Genomic DNA, 19,378 nt, shown 5'->3' with positions numbered 1-19,378 from the left:
AGCTTGGCGTGCTTTTTAGCAGTGGGGTCTGACGTGGCTCGAAACCCCTCCTTGGGCGAGCTCCTCCTCTCCCGGCTCGACCGGGCGCAAGCACCCTTTGCGCCCATCCTCACTTGCCTCCTGGGTTCTCTCAGTCTTGCCGTTTCCCTGGCGGCCCTCCGATCCCAGTCAATCGAATTCACAGCCGTTTAGGAAGAGCTGGCTGCGTGTAAAGGAGACGCTGGCCTGGCTGGGCGACTCAGGGATGAAGGGGTCCCAGCCCTTATCCGGGGAAGGGAGGGAGGCGCTTCGCCTGTAGCTTCAACTTGGCCTCCCCCCTCACCGCTTACTTTACACCGCGCACGACTGCTCCCCCAGTTCGCCCTGAACTTGCTCCTACACCCCCCTGAGGTTTCCAGCGTGGGGCGCCGTCTGCCTGGCTCGAGCTCAGCCCAAGCGGGGAGCGGGGACGGAGAGAACGCCGCCCCGGGCACCGGGCACCGGGCATCAGGGCACTCCCGGGGACCCAGGTGGGCGCTACCGCTCCAGGGCCGCCCGCCCGGGCAGGGCACCTCGCGCGTCCGGGTCCCCGCCTTCTCGTGTATTCACCGGGGCGCGGCACGCTCTCCTCCGAGTTTCCCTCCGGGGCTCTCCTCTCCCGACGCCGGGGTTCGCGCCCGGCGCCCGGCGGCTTCCTGGCCCCCTCCCTCCGTGCTCCTCTCCGGCAGCCCCCGACGCCTCAGGGCAGAGTTCAGGTTCAGCTCTGGCCGGTGCCCCCGATTTAGGAAAAGGCCAGGGTTGGGGCGGGGGGGGGGCGGAGGACGGAGGGCGCGGGTTGGCGGCGGGGAGGCAGAGGGGGGCGGAGGGAGGTGGCCTCTGATTGGTCGGGGAGGGGGAGTGGAGGCACGGAGTTTCCCACAATGCCCCGGTGCGGTGCAGCGGCGGATGGATGCTGCGGGAAGGGGCTGCCATTTGCTGCCCCTGCCAGCGGCGCGCGGACCTGCTCGCTCTCCTGCGGTGGCGGCCGCCGCCCGCGCCGTCAGCCGGCCCGGCCTCTGCAGCGCCGCCGCCTCGGCTCCCTCCGCGGCCGCCGGAGCGGTCGCCATGAACCCCAGCTCCTCGGCGGGAGAGGAGAAGGGGGCGACGGGCGGCAGCGGCGGCGGCGGAAGCGGCGCCGGGAGTTGCTGCCTGGGCGCGGAGGGCGGCGCGGACCCGCGGGGCGCGGGGGCAGCGGCGGCGGCGGCGGCGGCGGCGGCGGCGGGGGCCGCTGCCCTGGAGGAGCCCGCGGCCGCCGGCGCGAAGGAGAAGGACGAGGCGCTGGAGGAGAAGCTCAGGAACTTAACTTTCCGGAAGCAGGTCTCTTACAGGTAGGCGCGGGCGCCCGGGCGACCGGGAGACAGGTGCCGCCGCGGGGCTGAGACCCGCTCTCGTCCCTCACCCGGGCGCTTCCGCGGAGTTGGGGGCACCTGGCTCGCTGGCTCGCTCTCTGTTTCTCTCTCTCTCCTCTCTCTCTCTCTCTCTGTCTCTCTCCCCCTTGTGGGGAGACGTATTCTCTTCTCATCCCATCATTCTGGGCTGGAGGGAAGCTGGGTGCGCCCGGCTTCCCTCTGGAACAGGACCGAAGACTGGGTTTCTGAGATCAGAACAACAACAAAAATGCGTGTGTGCGCGGGAGGCGGGGGGGGGGTGCAGACACAGACAGAGATGCCTAGTTTTCTTAAGAGAAGTCCTCGAAGTTGTCCCTGAGGCGGTGTCATCTGTAACCACTCCCCCCTACCTTCCAGATTTCCTTGGATGAACCTTTGGCACTAACTTGGTAGTTGAGATCACCGTCCAGGCAGGAAAGAACAGCGCTGTCCTGAGGGGAGATCCTTGTGGAAGTCGGACCTGCAGGGACACCTCCCGTGAAGGAAGGGACGGTGTGGATCGAAGTCTGTAGATAACTCAGCGGGTTAGGGGGCGACCCGTACCTGTGCTTCTCTCCCTCTCTCCTGGGTGTGCCCAGCAGGAGGAGGTGGGGAGCCTGCTGGCCAGCCATGGAAGGGTGAGAGAATGGCACCATGCTTGCCCCTGAGGGTGGATGCATTTGTGAGACAAGGACAGTGTAGGCTAAATGGCCGCCAAATTATAATAAAAGATCAGCCCCAATTGTCTCAGGATCCAAAAAAACGAGAACTGAGGATTCGTTAGGTTCTCCGCTCCACCCCCAGCCCCCCACCCCCGGTCGAGAGATTCAGAGAGTTTCAGAGACTACCCTTACTGCTTTGTTAGTTCGAAAGTTCAGGTGATAAATCCGGCACAGAATGACGACAATTTGCACTTGCTAGGGGTTGGAGTATTTCTCGAAAAGGGGTCAGTAAAAACAGTAGAGTGACCCTGTCCTTTGAACTAGCGGTCCTTTCCAGAAGCCCCTATGAAGTATTAAGCCTGTCACACCATGTGCTGTTATGTAAGCAAAGGCAGATGACAGAGGTGTGTGGGTTTGTGAGGGTGTGTGTTGTATTTATGGGGGCATGTGGGTGAATCCTTGGGATCCCCATAGGCATTGCCTGGACCGGAGGCCCCAGTCACTAGGGCATGTGCTGTGTGTCTAAGCGTTGGCTTCTGATGACTCTGAGACGGTCTTCCTGGTCAGGTTGTGGTTCTCGCGTTCCTTGCGTGCATTTTGTTCTCTGTGCGTCGAGGGAGTTTCCCACTTGACTTGCTCTTTTAGTTACTCGCATAGATGAGGATCAAATGAATCTTTCTCTTTGTATTTTTTGGTTTCCAAAAATAGGCAAGTGGTGGAGAGTGGGGTAGCTCTAGGGAGGTATGCTGGGACACAGGCAGCTCCACTTCCTCGTAATGATGGCCTGCCTGGCCCTTAGGGGAACAGGGACTACATTCAGCCTAATTTAGGAACTGTGAGTTGGAGGGGGCTCATTACATTCGGCACATTGTGGGTCTGGGCTCCTGAGCTGAGAAACTGGCCTGTGTTACTGGTATTCATCAGACTCCTCACTAGGTAGGGCTCCAGAGGCAGAGTTTGCAAGGGAAATCATTTCAGCTTGCCTCTTGGCAGGGGTCATTCTCTGAGCTTCTCTCCTGGCCACGGGTGCTGTGTGGGCCATGGCTTTCCCGGTTGCAAGCTCACACATGCATGTGTAAGTGTGTGCACACACAAACAGAGACATGAACACAACATTTTTCCATAAAGGAATAATAATCCTGCGTTTGCCTTACGAACCATAGAGGTGGGTCCTACTTTGTGAACATTCCCTTTTCAGTAAAGCTGTATAATCTCCAATTCAGGGAATCACCTCCATCAGCATCACCTCAGGTGGCTGGTTCAAAATGCCTGCCACCCCAGCCTTAGAAAATCAAACAGTCTGTGGGTGGGGATTTTTAACAGGCTCCCCGGGCAGTGCTTAAGCACACTAATATCTGAGGACCGTTGCCCTATTTTTTCCCAAAGGCTGAACAATTGATCTTTGAGCTCATAAACGGTACTCGGCCAAACAAGACCAGGCAGTCCCAAAGTCAGAGGAAAGACAGTGAAAAGATAGTTGATTTCATCTGGGACATGTTTATCTTGGATAACCTGGAGAGTGTCTCCATTTTGATTCCCATTATTAGTTTTTTAGAGTCATGGTGAATGGTGGACCATTCACCGTGGGAGCCATTCCTGCCAGATTCAGCCATAGCTGGGCCTGACCTTTTGCCGGTGGGTCAATAAATGGTCTGTAAGGAAGTACACCTCTGGCTGGAGTTGGGCATTGGCCCTTCAGTGGGGACCACCCCACCTCACTTCTGGGGGCACTCGAGGACAGTGACTGGTTGGAGTTCACGGAGAGAGGTTGGGAATACCTCACAGGATGGAGTCTGAGTGAAAGAATTCGGTTGGTGAATGAAATATGGCTGCTTGTGTAAGGGTGGGGGGAGTCATTTGAGGTGGGAAAGAGGAGATTTGCAGGTAGGTAAAAAATATCTTTTGAAGAACATGGGTATTTGCAGAATGACACTTGACAGGAAAGAAGAAGGGGGCTTTGGGAGAGGGTGTGCGTGTGCGTGTGTGTAGGGGGGTCTCATCTGCTCCTTCTGTTGCTAAGGAACATATAAGCTAGATTTTAAAAATAAATGAGGAGTGGGTGGGCATATGCAGTGACTCCTGTCTTTTTAGGAACTGGAGCCCTTTACAAAAAGCCTTTAAATAACCATTTCTGGAGGCAGATTATTCATTTTGCTTGACTTTTACTTTGTTAAGTAAAATAAACTCCTTTATATACCCCTAGATTTCCCCTCATTATCTTTTCTTTCTTGGCTGTTTTTGGGAACCATTTTTCCCATGAGAATTTTTCCTTTATTTCAGATTCTGCTCCCCTAGAGCAAATAGTCTCTGTAGACTGTAAAGCTGAAGGTTTTACAAGGCAATGCAAGTGAGCTGGTACTTTTCTCTTCAAATTACTACTTCCTTTTTCTTTGCAAATTATGGTGCTGCAACAGATACATATGTGCCAATGACTATATAATGTGTAGGAACTGTTTTTTTTTTTTTTTTTTTTTTTTTTTTTACTGCTGTAAGAATTCCCTTTTAAGTTAGTAAAAAAAAAAAAAAAAAGTCTTTCAGAAATGCACAGGGGAGGGGAAGGAGAAAGTAGCTGATGTTTATTGCCTTCTATGTACCAGGCACTGCAGTAAGTATTGTTGTATATTCCATCCTATTTACTCTTCGTGATCGTCCTATGGTATGATTATGGTTATGTCTATTTTATAGAAAATGAACGTGAGGTATAGAGCTTGGGTAGGAGGCAGAATTGAAACCCAGATCCAACTCTAAAGGACTCTCTCCTTAGACCACATTCTGCTTCTCTAAATATTCATTTCAGGTTGGAAGTCCCTCCACGTGTATGTAAGTGTGTGTGTCCATGTGTGTGCAGTGTGAGCTGTTCTTTCGCCTCCTCTGTAACATGTAATACAGGTCATTATATATTATCTCTTGTACACTTTGGACCATATTCCTTTGACTGTATGATTTTAAGGATTTTCTCTACTATTTCAGGAAGAAAAATGAGTATCAATCCATGATCACCAAAGCTTATATTGGTTTCGCTTCATAGAACAAAACCACCTACATGACACCTGCCATCATTGTGGATACCCGTGTTAGAGTTTTAGATGCTTTTGGATAAAATGACACAGATGTTGTGTAGGTGAACCTAGATCCAGTGAAGAACTGGCCCGTGTACCTCTTTGAGCACCCCCGAAAAAACGATGAGGTGTGATTTCACTTATAAGAAGGCCTGGGCGATTAATGGTACTTATAAAATGTTGATGACGTGGTTCAGCTTCTCTACTCATACACCAGAATAGTAGTACCAGACCCTCAAAGGGAGATTTTGGTACGAGACAGGCATAGCAGCAGGGAGTATTAAAATACTTAGGTTAGACAGCCAGGTAAAAAATCTTTTCTTATTTACAGGTTGGTGATAAGAACGTGGTAGTATTTCCCTTTGTGTTTTGTCCTGCAAAGCGAGATTATGTGATTCTAAGAAAGACAAGTGGAGTGTAAGAAAGCCAGACAGGACAGCATGGGCATTTTTTCTCCTTGCGAGAGAATCAATCCTGGGAGCGGGGAGTTTTCTTCTTCTGAAAACCAGTGTGCCAATATCCTCCTTTGTAAATCAGCTTTAGTTATTTTATGTTTTTGTCTGTGCTTTATACATTTGTTCACTATTTCGAGCCTTTAGGGTCGGAGGAAAACTTTGGTTCTGATTTAATGTTTCCTTCCTCAGTAATCACTTCGGACTTAGCTAAAGGTAGACTTCCTCAATCCAGACACAAACTGGGCAAGATTGCACTTGAACTATTGTCCATAGTACTTCACCTGTTCGAGTTGACCTTTGAGAGCCTTGGTTTTTACCTGGGAGCGTGATGGCATCGGACCCTGTGGCATCAGGGGGTGGAGAAGTTGAAAGGAGTTTTGCTGGTGTTCATTTTCGCCGCGACAACCACAGCATTGCCTCATGGGGTCAAATCAAATTAGAGTAGAGTTAGCTCTTTGAAACATTTTACTGTCTAATAAGAGAAAATGAGGACTCCTAGTGAGGGCCCGGGCTTATTGCACCTTCCACGTCCTTCTGGGCTGGACTCTGGGATACGCACACCCTTTAGGCAACCCCGAATTGTTCTTAAAGTGGGCTGAGAGGCACTCACTCTGTGAAACTGGAAGCATCTAGAAGGACCACTGCCTAGATATTGTTGTGATGTTTGTTTTCTTACTTGGGTTTATGTGGGTTAACACCTGTCCAAATTATTTTTTCTGAGACCTTGTAATTTTTGCTTTAGGACTGCAGTTACTCCAAATTAATGGTGGGTAACTGAGGGAAGAAGGTAAGGAGTAAAACAAAGTCTAAGCTGAAAGGTTTCTTTTTTTTTTCTTTGAAATTTAATTTGCATGACATAACTATAAACGTGGACTAATTTCAAATTGTTTGAACTGGCTGGAACCATTTGCACTGTTGGAATTGTTTGAACTGGTAGGAATGTTATGCCTGCGGCAAGGCCTAACAGACCAATGCAGTGCAGGAAAAGATGAAAGAAATTAAAATGGTGGGGTACCTGGGTGGCTCAGTGGGTTATTCGTTTGACTTGGCTCAGGTAATGATCTCGCGGTTTGTGAGTTCGAGCCCCGCGTCAGGCTCCGTGCTGACAGCTCAGAGCCTGGAGCCTGCTTCGGATTCTGTGTCACCCTTTCTCTCTGCCCGTCCCTTGCACGTGCCCTGTCTCTCTCTGTCTCAAAAATAAATAAAACATTAAAAAAAAAAAAAAGAAATTAAAATGGCAAGTTAGGTCTGCTTGAACATGCTGCTCCCATAATTCCTCTCTGGCCTGTTCACCAGGCAGACTCCTCTTAGGATTGCTCAGAGGTGTCCACTTTCTGTGGTAGGTGGTCGGTCTTCCCATGTCCTCACATGGCACTTGCAAAAAGCCGTGTTAGGACTCAGTTGTAATTTTCTGGTGTGGGAGCTTGACCGGGATTTAAACCTGGCACCTTCCAGCTGATCTTGGGCGTGTTGTGTAATCCCTTGCAGGCTCAGCATACTCATCTCTGAAATGGGGGGAATCATAACACGTACCTTAGAAACTTCTCATGAGATTTGAGTGAGTTACCTTATGCCCAGGGCGCAGCACAGTGCCTTGCACCGAGTTAACTTTTCCAGTTATTATTATTCCCTGCTAAATTGTTAGCCCCTTAGAAGCCAGAGATTGCACCTTACCATTTGAATCCCTGAATCCTGTTCTCATTACTCAGTAGGTGTTGCATAAATATTTATTGGATGAACGAATCTAATTGCCTTCTTTAAATAAACTACTGCTCTTACCATTCCCTGTCCATCTCGGGTTGTGATTTTCATTTCTCCTGAAAGAAAGCTTTGCCTTTTTTCTCATTTACACTTTGTCCAACAGCCCAGAACTGTGTTTCCGTTTACAGCTTCCTGTATGACTACCTGCACCAGCCGTTCGGCCAGCTGTTCGGGGCTGGAGAGGGGTGGCAGAGCTCTTACTTAACCAGCTATTTGCAGCTTGTCAAAGAAAAAGCCTTAATTTGCCTTCTGAGTAGCACTAATTAGCTCTCTGGCTCTCTTTCTGTCTGTCTCATCCCTTTCCAAGGGGGCATCATTGATTTCCTCCTCGGGGAATTTTCTGTTGACTTTTTTTCCTGTGATTAGAACTTAGAAAGGCACAAAGATGGCTGCCCCGCCGTCCTGGAATCTGGCCTGACCGCTGTCCAGCCAGCCGGAGGTTTTTACTCCCTCGGCGGCCTCTGCTCTGCAGTCCTTCGCTCTCTCCTTCCAGTTCACCCGACTGACTTTGGCGGAAAAGTTATTATAGGAAGAATTCCTTTGTCTCTTTGTAACTCTAAGCTTTTGCTTTGTTTTTAACTCGCTTAATGACAGATTCTGCAAAAAAGGGCCAGCTACTTTTTATGCACCTATATTTATAGCACTTGAAGGGTGGCTGGTGAGTGTAGTGTTCAAAGAGAGGTGGCGGGAACGCTGCGGTGTTCTTTTAGAGAAAATCAGATCATCAGGTGTGTGTGCGCTGGCTGGCTGACGGAGGGGGCTGTGGTTGGGTAGAGGTGGGAAGAAGGGTCTTCGCAGATGAATTTTAATGTTCTTTCCTTGCAGCCCTGAGGTTTTGTGAGTCTCTGAAAAGGAGCTGATACTGTTTTTTAAAGGCAACAGCTTTCTGACAGGGACTTGTGTAGTCCTTAACCTCTAGCCATTTTGCTTAAGTGGAGATTTGCCGTTAGATTTTCAGATTCATAAATAATGCTCTGATAAGAGCCAATTCTGATTTAAGCTATAACATGATGGTCTGACTTGCTGGATTGCGGTTGGGGCGCGGGTGGGGGTGGGGGTGGGAAACAACCAAAACTTAAAACAGTAAGAAAGAAACTGCAACCAAATCTCATTATTCTTACTCTTCGATGTCGTGACAGACAGGTGGAATGATGGTTAAGAGCCCTGACTCTAGAGCCCTGCCACCGGCTTCAGTTCTCCCTCTACCTCTGCCTGCTGTGTGACCTTGGGCACGTTGCTTCATCGCTCTGTGCCTTAATTTCCCCTTGTATAAAATGGTAGCGACAGTGGGACCCTCCTTGTAGGACGGTTTGAAGGCTGACACGCATCATGCTCCCTGTCACAAAGTTGAGTGCCGTGTTTATTCCGGTGGTATCACCCATCCTTAAGTCCTGTTTAGATCTCCCTTAAGGGAGATCTGTTTATTAATCTTCAATGTGTTGAACATTAGTCAGATGTCCGTGGCCACTGATAAAATTATTCAGATAATAGGAAAATCAGATAGCTGTATACTTGGGAAAATAAACGTACAGGTTTTGGCATTCACTGAGGTATGGGATCTGTACTTCTCCTTTCACAACTTGTTAAAAATCAGTTGACTCTCGCTAGAGGGTATGGAGAGGATCAAGCTGCCTCTGAGTGCTCTGGAAATCGGAGGAGGCAGGAAGCCAAGGTCAGAGAAGATGGGCATGGCCAGCGTGCAGAGGAATCAGCGTGCAGCGGCCCACACCCCCAAACTGGTCATCCGGGAGCAGGAAGCCAGACGAGGAGGATTGGGTAGCAGGGTCTCAGAGCTTCGAGTGTCGGGAATAGATAAGTAGATAAAGACAGAGGTGCTAGAAATAGAGTTGCCACCAGGGACTCCAGGACAGAGGTTATTTCTCCTCTGGCCCGGCTCGATGCCGTCTGCTTTGCGTGTCCAGACAATGGCCAGCTGCCGCGTCCTGGCAATCAGAGAAAAAGCTTCCCAGATGCTACCTGTCCTGGATTATTTCAGAAATTGAAGGCTCAGCCTTCTGGGATGTTCTGTCAGTTTTCTCAACCAGGCCAAACAACAGAATTTACTTTTTAAAATTGTAGGTGATTATTAAATATTTGTTGAACAAATAAAACTGGCTCAGGACTGTGAAATAAGTACTGAGGAAGTAAATTCATTTTTTTTTTTCCTATAAAAGATAAAGGAGAGGCAGTTTGGTCGCTTTTGTGTATCATGTAGATTTTCAGGAAATAGCCAGAAAATAGACTTCTTGAAAACTCCAGAATACATTTTTAAAATGTGTCTTGCCTTCGTGTGTCAGAAAGATGTAAAAAATCCTTTGGAAGAATACATTTTTGTTTTAAAAACACTTGAAAGCGGTTTGTTTAAAGGTGAAAGGGGTTTTATATAAGCGTATGTGGATGCAGTTGGAAAGGGTTCCATGTATCACTTTGAGACAAACTTCTGGAGCATTCTTCAAACCGAAAGGATTGTGTTCTCATCACTGTCCTTGTGTCTGTAACTGGGTTTGAGGCAATCTCTCTCTGAGACAGAGAGCATTCCCTGTAGGGGTTTTTTGAGAAAAGAGCCTGATTTAAAACGGTTTCTTCCTTTTAAATTGGCCTCCTCTCCATGCAAAGACTAAGCCATGGCATATTTTTGTCTCTCTCCCATTGAAGCACTGTCCTCAGCATCTAAAGTGAGACAGGAAGTAGAGAAACCTTGAACTCCAGAAGCCTCCGAGCATGATCTTCTCTGGCAGAGTGAACACCCGTGGGGCTGTTGAGCCTTCCCGGCCTACCCTGCCTTTTCTCACAGTGGCCAAAAAACAGCAGCCACCGCTGTTCTTGTCCTTCCCAGTGGCCTCTGACATACCATTCCCTGAGGCAGCAAAGACAGCCCATGTACTTCCCAAGTTTTCGTGCAGTGCAGCTAAGAGAAGAAAAATGCTCTCCTTGGTTCAGATCTGGGCCGCAAGTGTTAATTTACTTAACTCTCTACTTGTGAATATTAATCAGTGTGAGGTACTGATTTTAGTAAACGTTTCCTCTGAGCCGTGAAACATTTTATTTATAGCATTTTCACTTAACCCTCAATTAAGTAGGGGCTATTATTATTTCCATTTTACAGATAAGAATATTGAGGCTTAGAGTTTAAGCAACTTGCGTGGGGTCATAAGGCTTATGGCAGAGTTCAGATCCAGTTCCATATTTGCCAACTGCTTCCCCAGTGCAGCTTTTTACTCTGGTTCTTTCACCCATTCCCACTTCCTATGTACAGATAGCCATATTTGCACTATCTAGTGGTTTCTTAGACCAACATCCTCTGAGAGGAGAGACCCGTGGGCCTATCGTTTTGGGGGGCCCAGCCAGTCCTAACACAGGACGTAGACGGAGGTTGATTGGCCGAGAGACCAAGAATTCCTTCCCTGTCCAAGCATGGACTCGGCTCTGTGAATGGCTGTCTGCTACTGGCCATTGTAGGCAGGCGAAGACGGAGCTCTCCTTTCTGAAACTATATGATTTTTCTCCATGGCACGGGGTGGAGGAAAAAATCCAGTTTCCTGGGGCCAGGGAATGCTCTGCAGGGATTATAGCTCAATACATGTCCCCTCCTTCAATTTCTATCTCCAGTGCAAGACCTTGTCATATGTTGTAAGCAGAGTGGAACTTGAGGGGCTGGTGGTTAATGGTACAATGGCGTGGGGTCCGGTGAAGAAGTTCGCACCGATTTATGTGTATTTTGTGTGGTTGAAGTGGCACAGTAAAAGCACCATCTGATTTTTTTGAGTATCCTTAGGAGAGTGGAGTCTTCACCTTTAACTGGAGGGCCTATTCAGGCTGTAAGTACTTTCAGTGTAAGTTTTTTCATAGCAACACCCTTCAGAATTCATAAGTATATGCATGTGTGCTGTTATAGTCACCTAGAAAGTTCCAAAGGATGATTTAAAAAACCTGAGTCATTTTTTCCTATTTGAAGAAAACCTTCAGAATTTCTTAGCAAAATAAATCTCTAGTTCAAAAATAAACGACAAAGCTATTTAAAGATTAAAACAGAAGCTTTCTATGAGCCAGTGTGGAATTATAACAAAATCTAAGGGTTTTTTTTTTTTTAAAAGACAGATTTCTGGAGATTTCTTACACTGTTAATACCAACTAAATTTAAGTACTTCTAATAAAAATGTGTGTGGCGCTTTTAGAGCTTTGCCATTTATAAACTGCTTTCACCTGCTTGATCTAATTTTACTCTCAAAACAGTCTTAGGCAACAGGTAGAGCAGGTATTGTTTTTTAGAGCCATTGTACGTTTCCGGAAACAGGCGTGACCACTAGGGTGACTTTCGCAAAGCCACAAGCCGGTAAGGGGCGTTGCCAGGCTTAGGCTAGTTTTTGGATTTGAAGTCCCATGTTCTTTTCACTTCATTACACTGCTTCCATGCCCCGCCGTATGGAAGGGTAGATAGCAGCGTTTCCCTTTCGTTAATTTTATTTACTTGACTTTATCTCAGTTGTTAATCACAATGGACAGAGTTGGAATCAGTCACTGGCTGGCCTACCAAACCCATATGGCATTGATTTGGAGGATGACCTCATTGTCATCCTCATGACTCTTTCTGTATATTCAAAAACATGGAACCACCAGCAGCGTGGTATATGTTTAATACACCTTCTGTTGGGGAGAAAAAAAAGAAAAACATTCAGGTTCTTCCTTTGCATTAGTTGCTAAGCAGCAGCCATTTCATTGTAAAGGAGATTCAGTTCAAGTAATGACATAGGTATTCCAAGAATAGCATTTCATTTTTACAGCAACTGCATTTCACGTCTCCGTATAGCATATGCTCCTGTGGCTCAGTGATTTTAGGGGGAGCAGTGGGCACCTCAACACATTTGTTGAATATGTGGAGAAAATTCAATATAGCTGATCACCTAATAACCAAACTCCCATGGTCTGTGACTAAGATTGTGCAGCAAGCATGGGCTGCCTGCAGTTTTAAGGATTTGGAAGCGTCTCCAGAAAATACGACTGCCAAACAGGTATGTTTTTGAGGCCACGTTTGACATTAACTGAGAATATCTCGATGGAATACTCTGGATAATTTAGAATTCTAAAGGTTTTTTTCTTATTAAAAATTTTAAGATATTTATTTATTTATTTATTTATTTATTTATTTATTTATATGTTTATTTAGAGAGTGAGAGTGAGCACGAGCAGGGAAGGTGCATCGAGGGAGGTTGAGAGAGAGTATCCCAAGCAGGCAGTGAGCCCGACGCAGGGCTCAGTTTCCCCTGAGCTCATGACCTGAGCCGAAATCAAGGGTGGCACACTTAACCGACTGAGACACCCAGGTGCCCCTAGAATTCTAAGATTTTGAAGTAATATGACATAGAATATAATTTGGTTGCAGCAAGGAACTGGATTGTGGGCAAAATTTAATTGTATTGAGATATGGCTGGCAACTGAAGGCTCTTAAAAATGAAGATAAAAGCAAATCCTGTGCAAGCCTGGCAGAAGTCTAGGAGTTCAGTTTGATCAGCAAAAAGGGGGTGAGCATGGAGGAAGACATGTGTGTAGGACGCGTGTGTGTATAATTCTTCTGTAGGTGTGTGTGTAAAAGAGGAGATTGTCAGATTACAGAGCTGCCAGGTGACATTTTTCTGATTGCACTATCATGAATTTGGAGACTGCGTGATCTGTGTGTGGAAGTCCATGGCCCTGCTTCTCAAGGCATTTCTGTCATCTCTGTTCTAGCTGGTACTGGCTATTGTGAAACTTAGGGGTATGTAGACAAATAGATTTTCTTTAGCGAACTGCTTCGTGGGAATTGTTACAGGAGCAAACTTTGTTGTTTTCTAGGAGTGTGTGCTGCACCACCACCAACCCCCCTCCCCCGCCCCCTCCCCAAGCCATTTGAGAGAAAATACCTCTTTCCGGGAGCAGATGGGATGCTTGGAAGCTGGTCTTTAACTTCCAGTAAATTGACCTCCCATTTATGGCAAAGTACTTCTTCCAGGAACTAAAAGTAATGTTCAGAAGAAATAATACATGGATGAATCCACAAATGGCGAACAGTTATTCCCACTGTGGCGTGGGTTCATTAGTATAGTTGTTCTTAGCATCTCTCCAGCAATTAGTGCTTCTCATCTATTTCATTGTGCACTTTTTACAATTACTCAAAACGGCTTTGGTGGAGCAGTTGTGGTGTTCTAGGAAACCATTATCTACATGGGGAAATCAAGTCAAGAGACCTGGGAAGGAGAGGTCTGGAGCCGCTGACTTCCCTCCTGGCATGAAACCACAGAGGAATAAGAGCCTAAGTGTCTTTCAGGAAAAGCACTTCTGAGAGGTGCTCAATGGTGTACCTTCAGCGTTAGTAATAGTAATATTACTAATAGCAGCAATTACATTTATTGAGGTCTTATTATATGTGCCAGGAACTGTGCTTAGCGATTAGCATACTTTATTCCAGTTAATTCTTACAACAACTTTATGAGGTAGGTACTCTTACTATTTACAGTTTTATAGAAGAGGAAACCGAGGCACAGGGCCGAGGCACAGGGTAACGAAGTACCGTCTCAGTACGTCACAGCTAGCAAGCAGTGGAGCCAGGATTTGAATGTCAGGAGAACTCCTTGGCCAGTGCACTTAAACATTGCTGTGTGCTATATCCCAGTATAAATCTGTAGATATACCCTGTTTCCGTATTGGGAATCACTTCTCCCCTGTTGTGTGCAATCTTGTGAGACTGTACATCCAGATACCTGGCTCTGTGCCATGGAGGCCAATGAGTTCTTTGGAAGGTGTCACAGGTGGCTTCCTCTTACTGCACTGAGACTACCCTAGGGCACATGACCTGAGCCGGTACATTCAGACTCTGGGTCTGACCTCTTCAAGGCTATCACGGGGTGTGCCAGTTTGTTCGTATCCATTAGCAGTGCCCTCGTAGGACAGTTCCTCCTGCCCTCACTGCTGTCTGTTCCCAACATGGATCCCCAGCTTTTCCATTAAATTGTGAACTATCCAACATCTTCCCAGTGAACTTCCTTGTTGTTTAAGTAAAACAAAAAAAAAACCACCAAAAACAAAAAAACAATATAAAACAAACAGAAAAAACCCCCAAACACACAAAAACCCCACCAAAAAAACTCCAATACCAAACACAGAAAAACAATGAAACAAAACAAAACAAAAAAACTCCAACCTAACTGATAAATATCATTGCCAAATGGTCCACCAGCAGAGGCTGGTGAATGTCTTCCATGTTAGGAGTTCTTGGCTGCATTAGGGAGAGTGTTATACCATTGGTTAGGCCTGATTGTTGGAAAGTTTTTGTTATAGAGAAAATTAGGTATTACCATTTAATGAATATCTAGCATGACTTAGGTACTTTGTGCCTCCTGTTTTGTTGTTCTCCTATTTAATTATCACAACAACTGTCTAAATTAGTTATTTCTGTTTTACAAACGAGGACACTAAATCTTCCAGAGGGAAACAATTTGCTTAAACTCAAAGAGGTGTTAGTTGAGTCAGAATTCAGACTCAGTTCTAAGTCGCCCAAGGCTTACATTTTCCTCACGATCCCGTGCTGCCTCCATGTTGAGGCTTAACCCAACTCCTTTATTTTTTACCTACTGGCATTTACATTTGCACTTCTGGGGGATATTCAGATTAACCCTCCCCTTTGTTTCCATATGATAGTCTTCAAATATTTGAAGTCAGGTATCACATTTCTCTTTGGGCCTCTTTTCCTTGAACTAAACCATTTCCACTTTTATTCTTCAGTTATCCCTTATCTAAAGATGATTGCAAAGCCATTGTTCTGTCTGTCCCTAATTTGACAGTGTACTGGTTTATACGTGGCTTTCTTCGTAAGAGTTCAGCAGTAAACTAAAAACATGGCCCTGTCTACCATTAGCACATGTGGAGTCTTTGTTTGAATTAGAAACAGGTTCTAAGTCTAGGTGGACAAGTTAACAAAAATCTTCCCTTACTCCTGAGCTCTGTCAGCCCTGGAGCCAGGATCTAGCATGTGGTGGGTGGCACTTAGGATGGGGTTCATTCTCCCACCCCCTCTGGGTGTCCTAGTGCAGGGCACAACCTGCGTGTATGTGTGTGTGTGTATATGTATATACACACACACACACATACATATATATATGTATATATATGTACGGCTCTCAGGACTTAGTTCCTTTGCTGTGGTCATCGGCTGCCATGAGTATTATGGATTAGCAAGGGTTCAGGCCAATTGCTGTAAAACTCATTCCAAGAGCCAGATTTCTAGATTGGCGATTCGACAAGTTACTGATGACATTTCCAGTGTCTTACTTAGATTGCAGCCATTTCACTTAAGGTTTGTGATTTCAGTTTGGCTACATGTTTATTTGTCACGTTTCATATTTATTTCAGACACCAAGCACCTCTAGAATATTCAAGATTCCTTTTCCTTTCCTCTCTCCCTCCTTTCCTCCCTCCCTTTCTCTGTTCTTTCCTAAATAAGAAATGTCAAGCTCTCTCTTAAGAACTATTTACTGTTATCTCTATTTTTCAGACTTATGCCTTCATTGCCCTCCCCTTGACCCTGCTGCTGGTGGAGAAATGCCTGTGGTCAACCCTTCTAAAACTGGCTTAAGCTGTTTGAGAGGTTTTGGTGAACTTTCTTTTAGTGAGTTGACACAGAGCTTATAAAGAAATCCATCTGTACTTTGGCTAAACCTATATTTGGTGGCCAGGAAGATTACTTATTTTGTCCAGAGGATAGCGTTCTACTGTTTCAGATATGAGGGCTGCCCAGTACAGTAGATGGGAGCCACATGTGCCTATCAAAAGTAATTAAATACATTAAATTCAAATGCAGTTCCTCAGTCACACTAGCCACACGTTAAGTGCTTCATAGCCACAGTGACTGGTAGCCACCATATTGAGCAGCACAGATACAAACCATTTGTATCACTGAAGACAGGTCTGTTGAACAGTGCTTCTTTGAGAGATTAGTGTCGAGTCATTATCAAACCTCTAGAAACCTCTAACCAGCCATCCTTAAATGACAACCTTGAAAGATATAGTTCTTGAATTAAGAAGTCTAGTTCTCTGATTAAAAAGTTACCCCTTAGAGGTATAAGTAGGAAGAAGAGAGCATTGAAGACGGGGGCAAATCATTGTTGGTGTTCTCCTTCATTTTGCTTGCCGTGTGTTCCTCCTCACTACAGTGGTGACTGATTTCCATAAGGGTAAGGACAGGAAATTTGTCTTCTTTGTAATCTTCATCTTCCTCTAAATTGCCAGACGTACGGGGCTCTGTGCAGGAAGGAACAGGTTCTATAGCTTTGGTGTAGACTGGCTGTTTTGCCATCAAAAATACTTAGTTTGTAGTAGTTGTTATTTGGAAGTAGAGTGAAGGGTGGGGGAAGAGCATCACTGCTTCTCCATGAGGAGATTCCTGAAATTTGGCAAAGGCATGGTCCAGGATGCAGGGTATGAACTTGGAATACGGATGTGCAGCTTTAGGTTCTATGTGGCAGAAATTGCTTATTGTGCTCCCTATTTTATTTTTATATTAGTTCCCATCATGTTCAATAAATATTTAGTGTAAATTCACCAGCGAGGCATGGAAGTAAAAATGCATGGACTTGAACCTTTAATGTGGCTCACCTGGTTCTTATAGGAAAGACCATAGGAGTCTATGAAAAGGGCTTCAAGGACAAAGCAAAAGCCCCAGGAGAATCCTTGTGTTTGTGTGGATTCTCTGGTGCTTTGAACTGCCAATATTGCACACAAGGGTGTTCTAAAAATAACCTGAGTAATGTGCCTCCTCAGCTGAAGGGAGTGAGATAATTTGTGAGGATGATGAGAAATTGAAAAGGAGAGAAGCTTTAGAACATGAGAAATGAAATACATGAATCTCCCTGGTCTCTGAGGCTCTCCCACGCATCAAGTGCTTTCTTTGAAGTCTTGATATTGAAAATCAAGAAAAAAGTACTAAAAAAAAAGCATCAAGGGGAGAATCATTGGGTTTTTCTCACCTATGTTTTATAACATGAGCAGTTCCCTGGATAAAAACTTACCAGTTTCATAGGAATAGTTGTGGAATACTCACGTGCCGTATGTGCAAATCACTATTTCAAGCCCTTGTTGAGGAATCCAAAGTTGAATAATATGATTTCTACCTTAAAATCGTTTCAGATTGATTATAACTTATCGGAGAAACAACAACAACAACAATAACAACACGTGTTGAGTGCTTACTGCGTGCCAAACGCTATGCTAAGTGCTACAAATAAGAGAAGTAAGAAGTTCTGCTATGAAGAGTGTATGGTCTAGTGAGGGAGAGGGACGGAATTGACCCGTAACAGTACAGAGTGATAAGTTCAAAGGTGGAGGGATGGTTGGGGGCCCCAGAGGAAGGGTCCCTACATCAGATGGAAGAGTGGGAAAAGACCTTTAAGAGCAGATAATGGTTAAATATGCTTTCAAGAAAGAAGAGGGGCTGGCCAGGTGGAGATAAGTGTATTTATTCATATCACTGATACAGTGGAGGAAACATACCCTAAGTTCCAAATGGCAAACTAGAAACAATTTTGGAACACAGTACATTTGCTTCTTCTCTTTTTTCAACAGCCCCTGAAATCAAACATTTGAGTTTTTTGGAGTGGAAGCTTTAAACAGGTTTCTAGCTTTAAACTACCTAGAAATTCACATATGAAGGGTCTTTACTAGGAGTTATATATCTTCTCTATACCTCTTAGACGTCAGAGCTTGAACAAAGGTAAACAACAGACAGAAAGTAATGCACATGACTATTTCTGAGTTGTAGAAAAACCAAAGAGGGGGAGAGAAGTTAGTTCTGCTGGAGGTTTTCTTGAGATGTTGGCTTTGATGGTTTGGTAATATTCCAACAAGAGGAGACAGGACACAAGGAGAGCAGGTATGGACAATCCAGGCAGAGGGATTGTCTGAGAAAGGACTTGGTGGATGGAAATGAATAATGTACTGGGGCAGCCATGTGAATTGTGGGATAATTTTGCTTTGAGCATGGAGATATGTAGTGAAAAGTCAGGCAAGAGAGGTAACTTAATACTCTTTATAGAAAGCCTTGAATGCCATTGGAGGAATTTGAATTTTGTAGTTAACAGAGAGCCATGGGAGGTTTTGGGAGAAGAGAGGTGGTGGTCTGTACCCAAATGTGAGAAAGTCTTTGTTCTTGCTGGATCCATTGCTAATTCGTCTTTCTGGAGACACTGTTATTACTACAGAAGCCATTGCTGCAAAAGTGACACCTCTACCCTGCCCTGCCATGAAACATTCCAGAGTGGACAAGAGCTTCCCTCCCTCCCTCCCTCCCTCCCTCAGGACATGAAGAGGGAAGGGAGATCCCTGTTCTCTCTGCAGTGGCCATGGTGGCTGAGAGCCATGTTCCTCTCATGCATCTGGGACAATAGGAAGGAGGAAGGAGGACACGAGGAAGGAGGGTGAATCTCAAATCCATAAGAATCTGGGAAAGGTTGAGTAAGGAGAATGTGAGGTAGCCTCAGAACCTAAACATGAAACTATTTTTTACATAAAATAGTGTAATAAATGGTTAGATTTGATGTCATTAATTAATACTGTAGCTAGACAACCTTATCCTAAGTTCTAACCTGGTAACTATAGAGAAAATTGGGGAATTTAGATTGTCTTAGAGCTGGGAACTTTTTCTAATCTGTTTAGAGAAACTCCCCAAATCACATCATTGAACTTTTGTTAATGAAGTGGAAAGTTTTTTTCCAGATCCCAATACCTAGAAGTCACTGAACAAATTAATAGAGAAATGTGTGTTCTGAATGTATTAGAAAATAGTAGTCGAGCAGCTTAAACGTTGTTCACTGTCAGAGGGCTGTGTTACTGTCTAACGCTATTACATGAATAGGGATTGGCTGGACCAGTTAATAGAAATACAGATAATTTTGCAGCTCGGAAAGATTTGCTTTCAGCTGCGAACTGCACACTCTTTTCAGACCTAATCTTCAGTAAATGGAGTGCAGCAATGTGGTGGAAAGTCAGTGTGACCAATTCTGTCCCCTGGCTTTCACGCCTGCTCCTGAAGG

General features: G+C 45.6%; 1 protein-coding gene across 3 annotated transcripts in view; it reads left to right on the top strand.

The window, feature by feature from the left end:
• Window positions 1-924: 924 nt before the first annotated feature.
• DGKI (diacylglycerol kinase iota) overlaps window positions 925-19,378 on the top strand; it is a 450,160-nt gene continuing 431,706 nt past the window's right edge. For all 3 annotated transcript variants that reach the window (XM_047097249.1, XM_047097250.1, XM_047097248.1), the window contains exon 1: window positions 925-1,346. In XM_047097249.1, the coding sequence (XP_046953205.1) occupies window positions 925-1,346 (422 nt within the window). The remainder of the gene's footprint in view (window positions 1,347-19,378) is intronic.

This window comes from Lynx rufus, unplaced genomic scaffold (genome assembly GCF_022079265.1).
Source record: "Lynx rufus isolate CCGP_SWC_20201006 ecotype Redwood Valley unplaced genomic scaffold, mLynRuf1.p SCAF_4, whole genome shotgun sequence".
NCBI lineage: Eukaryota > Metazoa > Chordata > Mammalia > Carnivora > Felidae > Lynx > Lynx rufus.
Note: the sequence above shows the minus strand (reverse complement) of the source record. Positions and strands in the feature narration are given on the sequence as shown.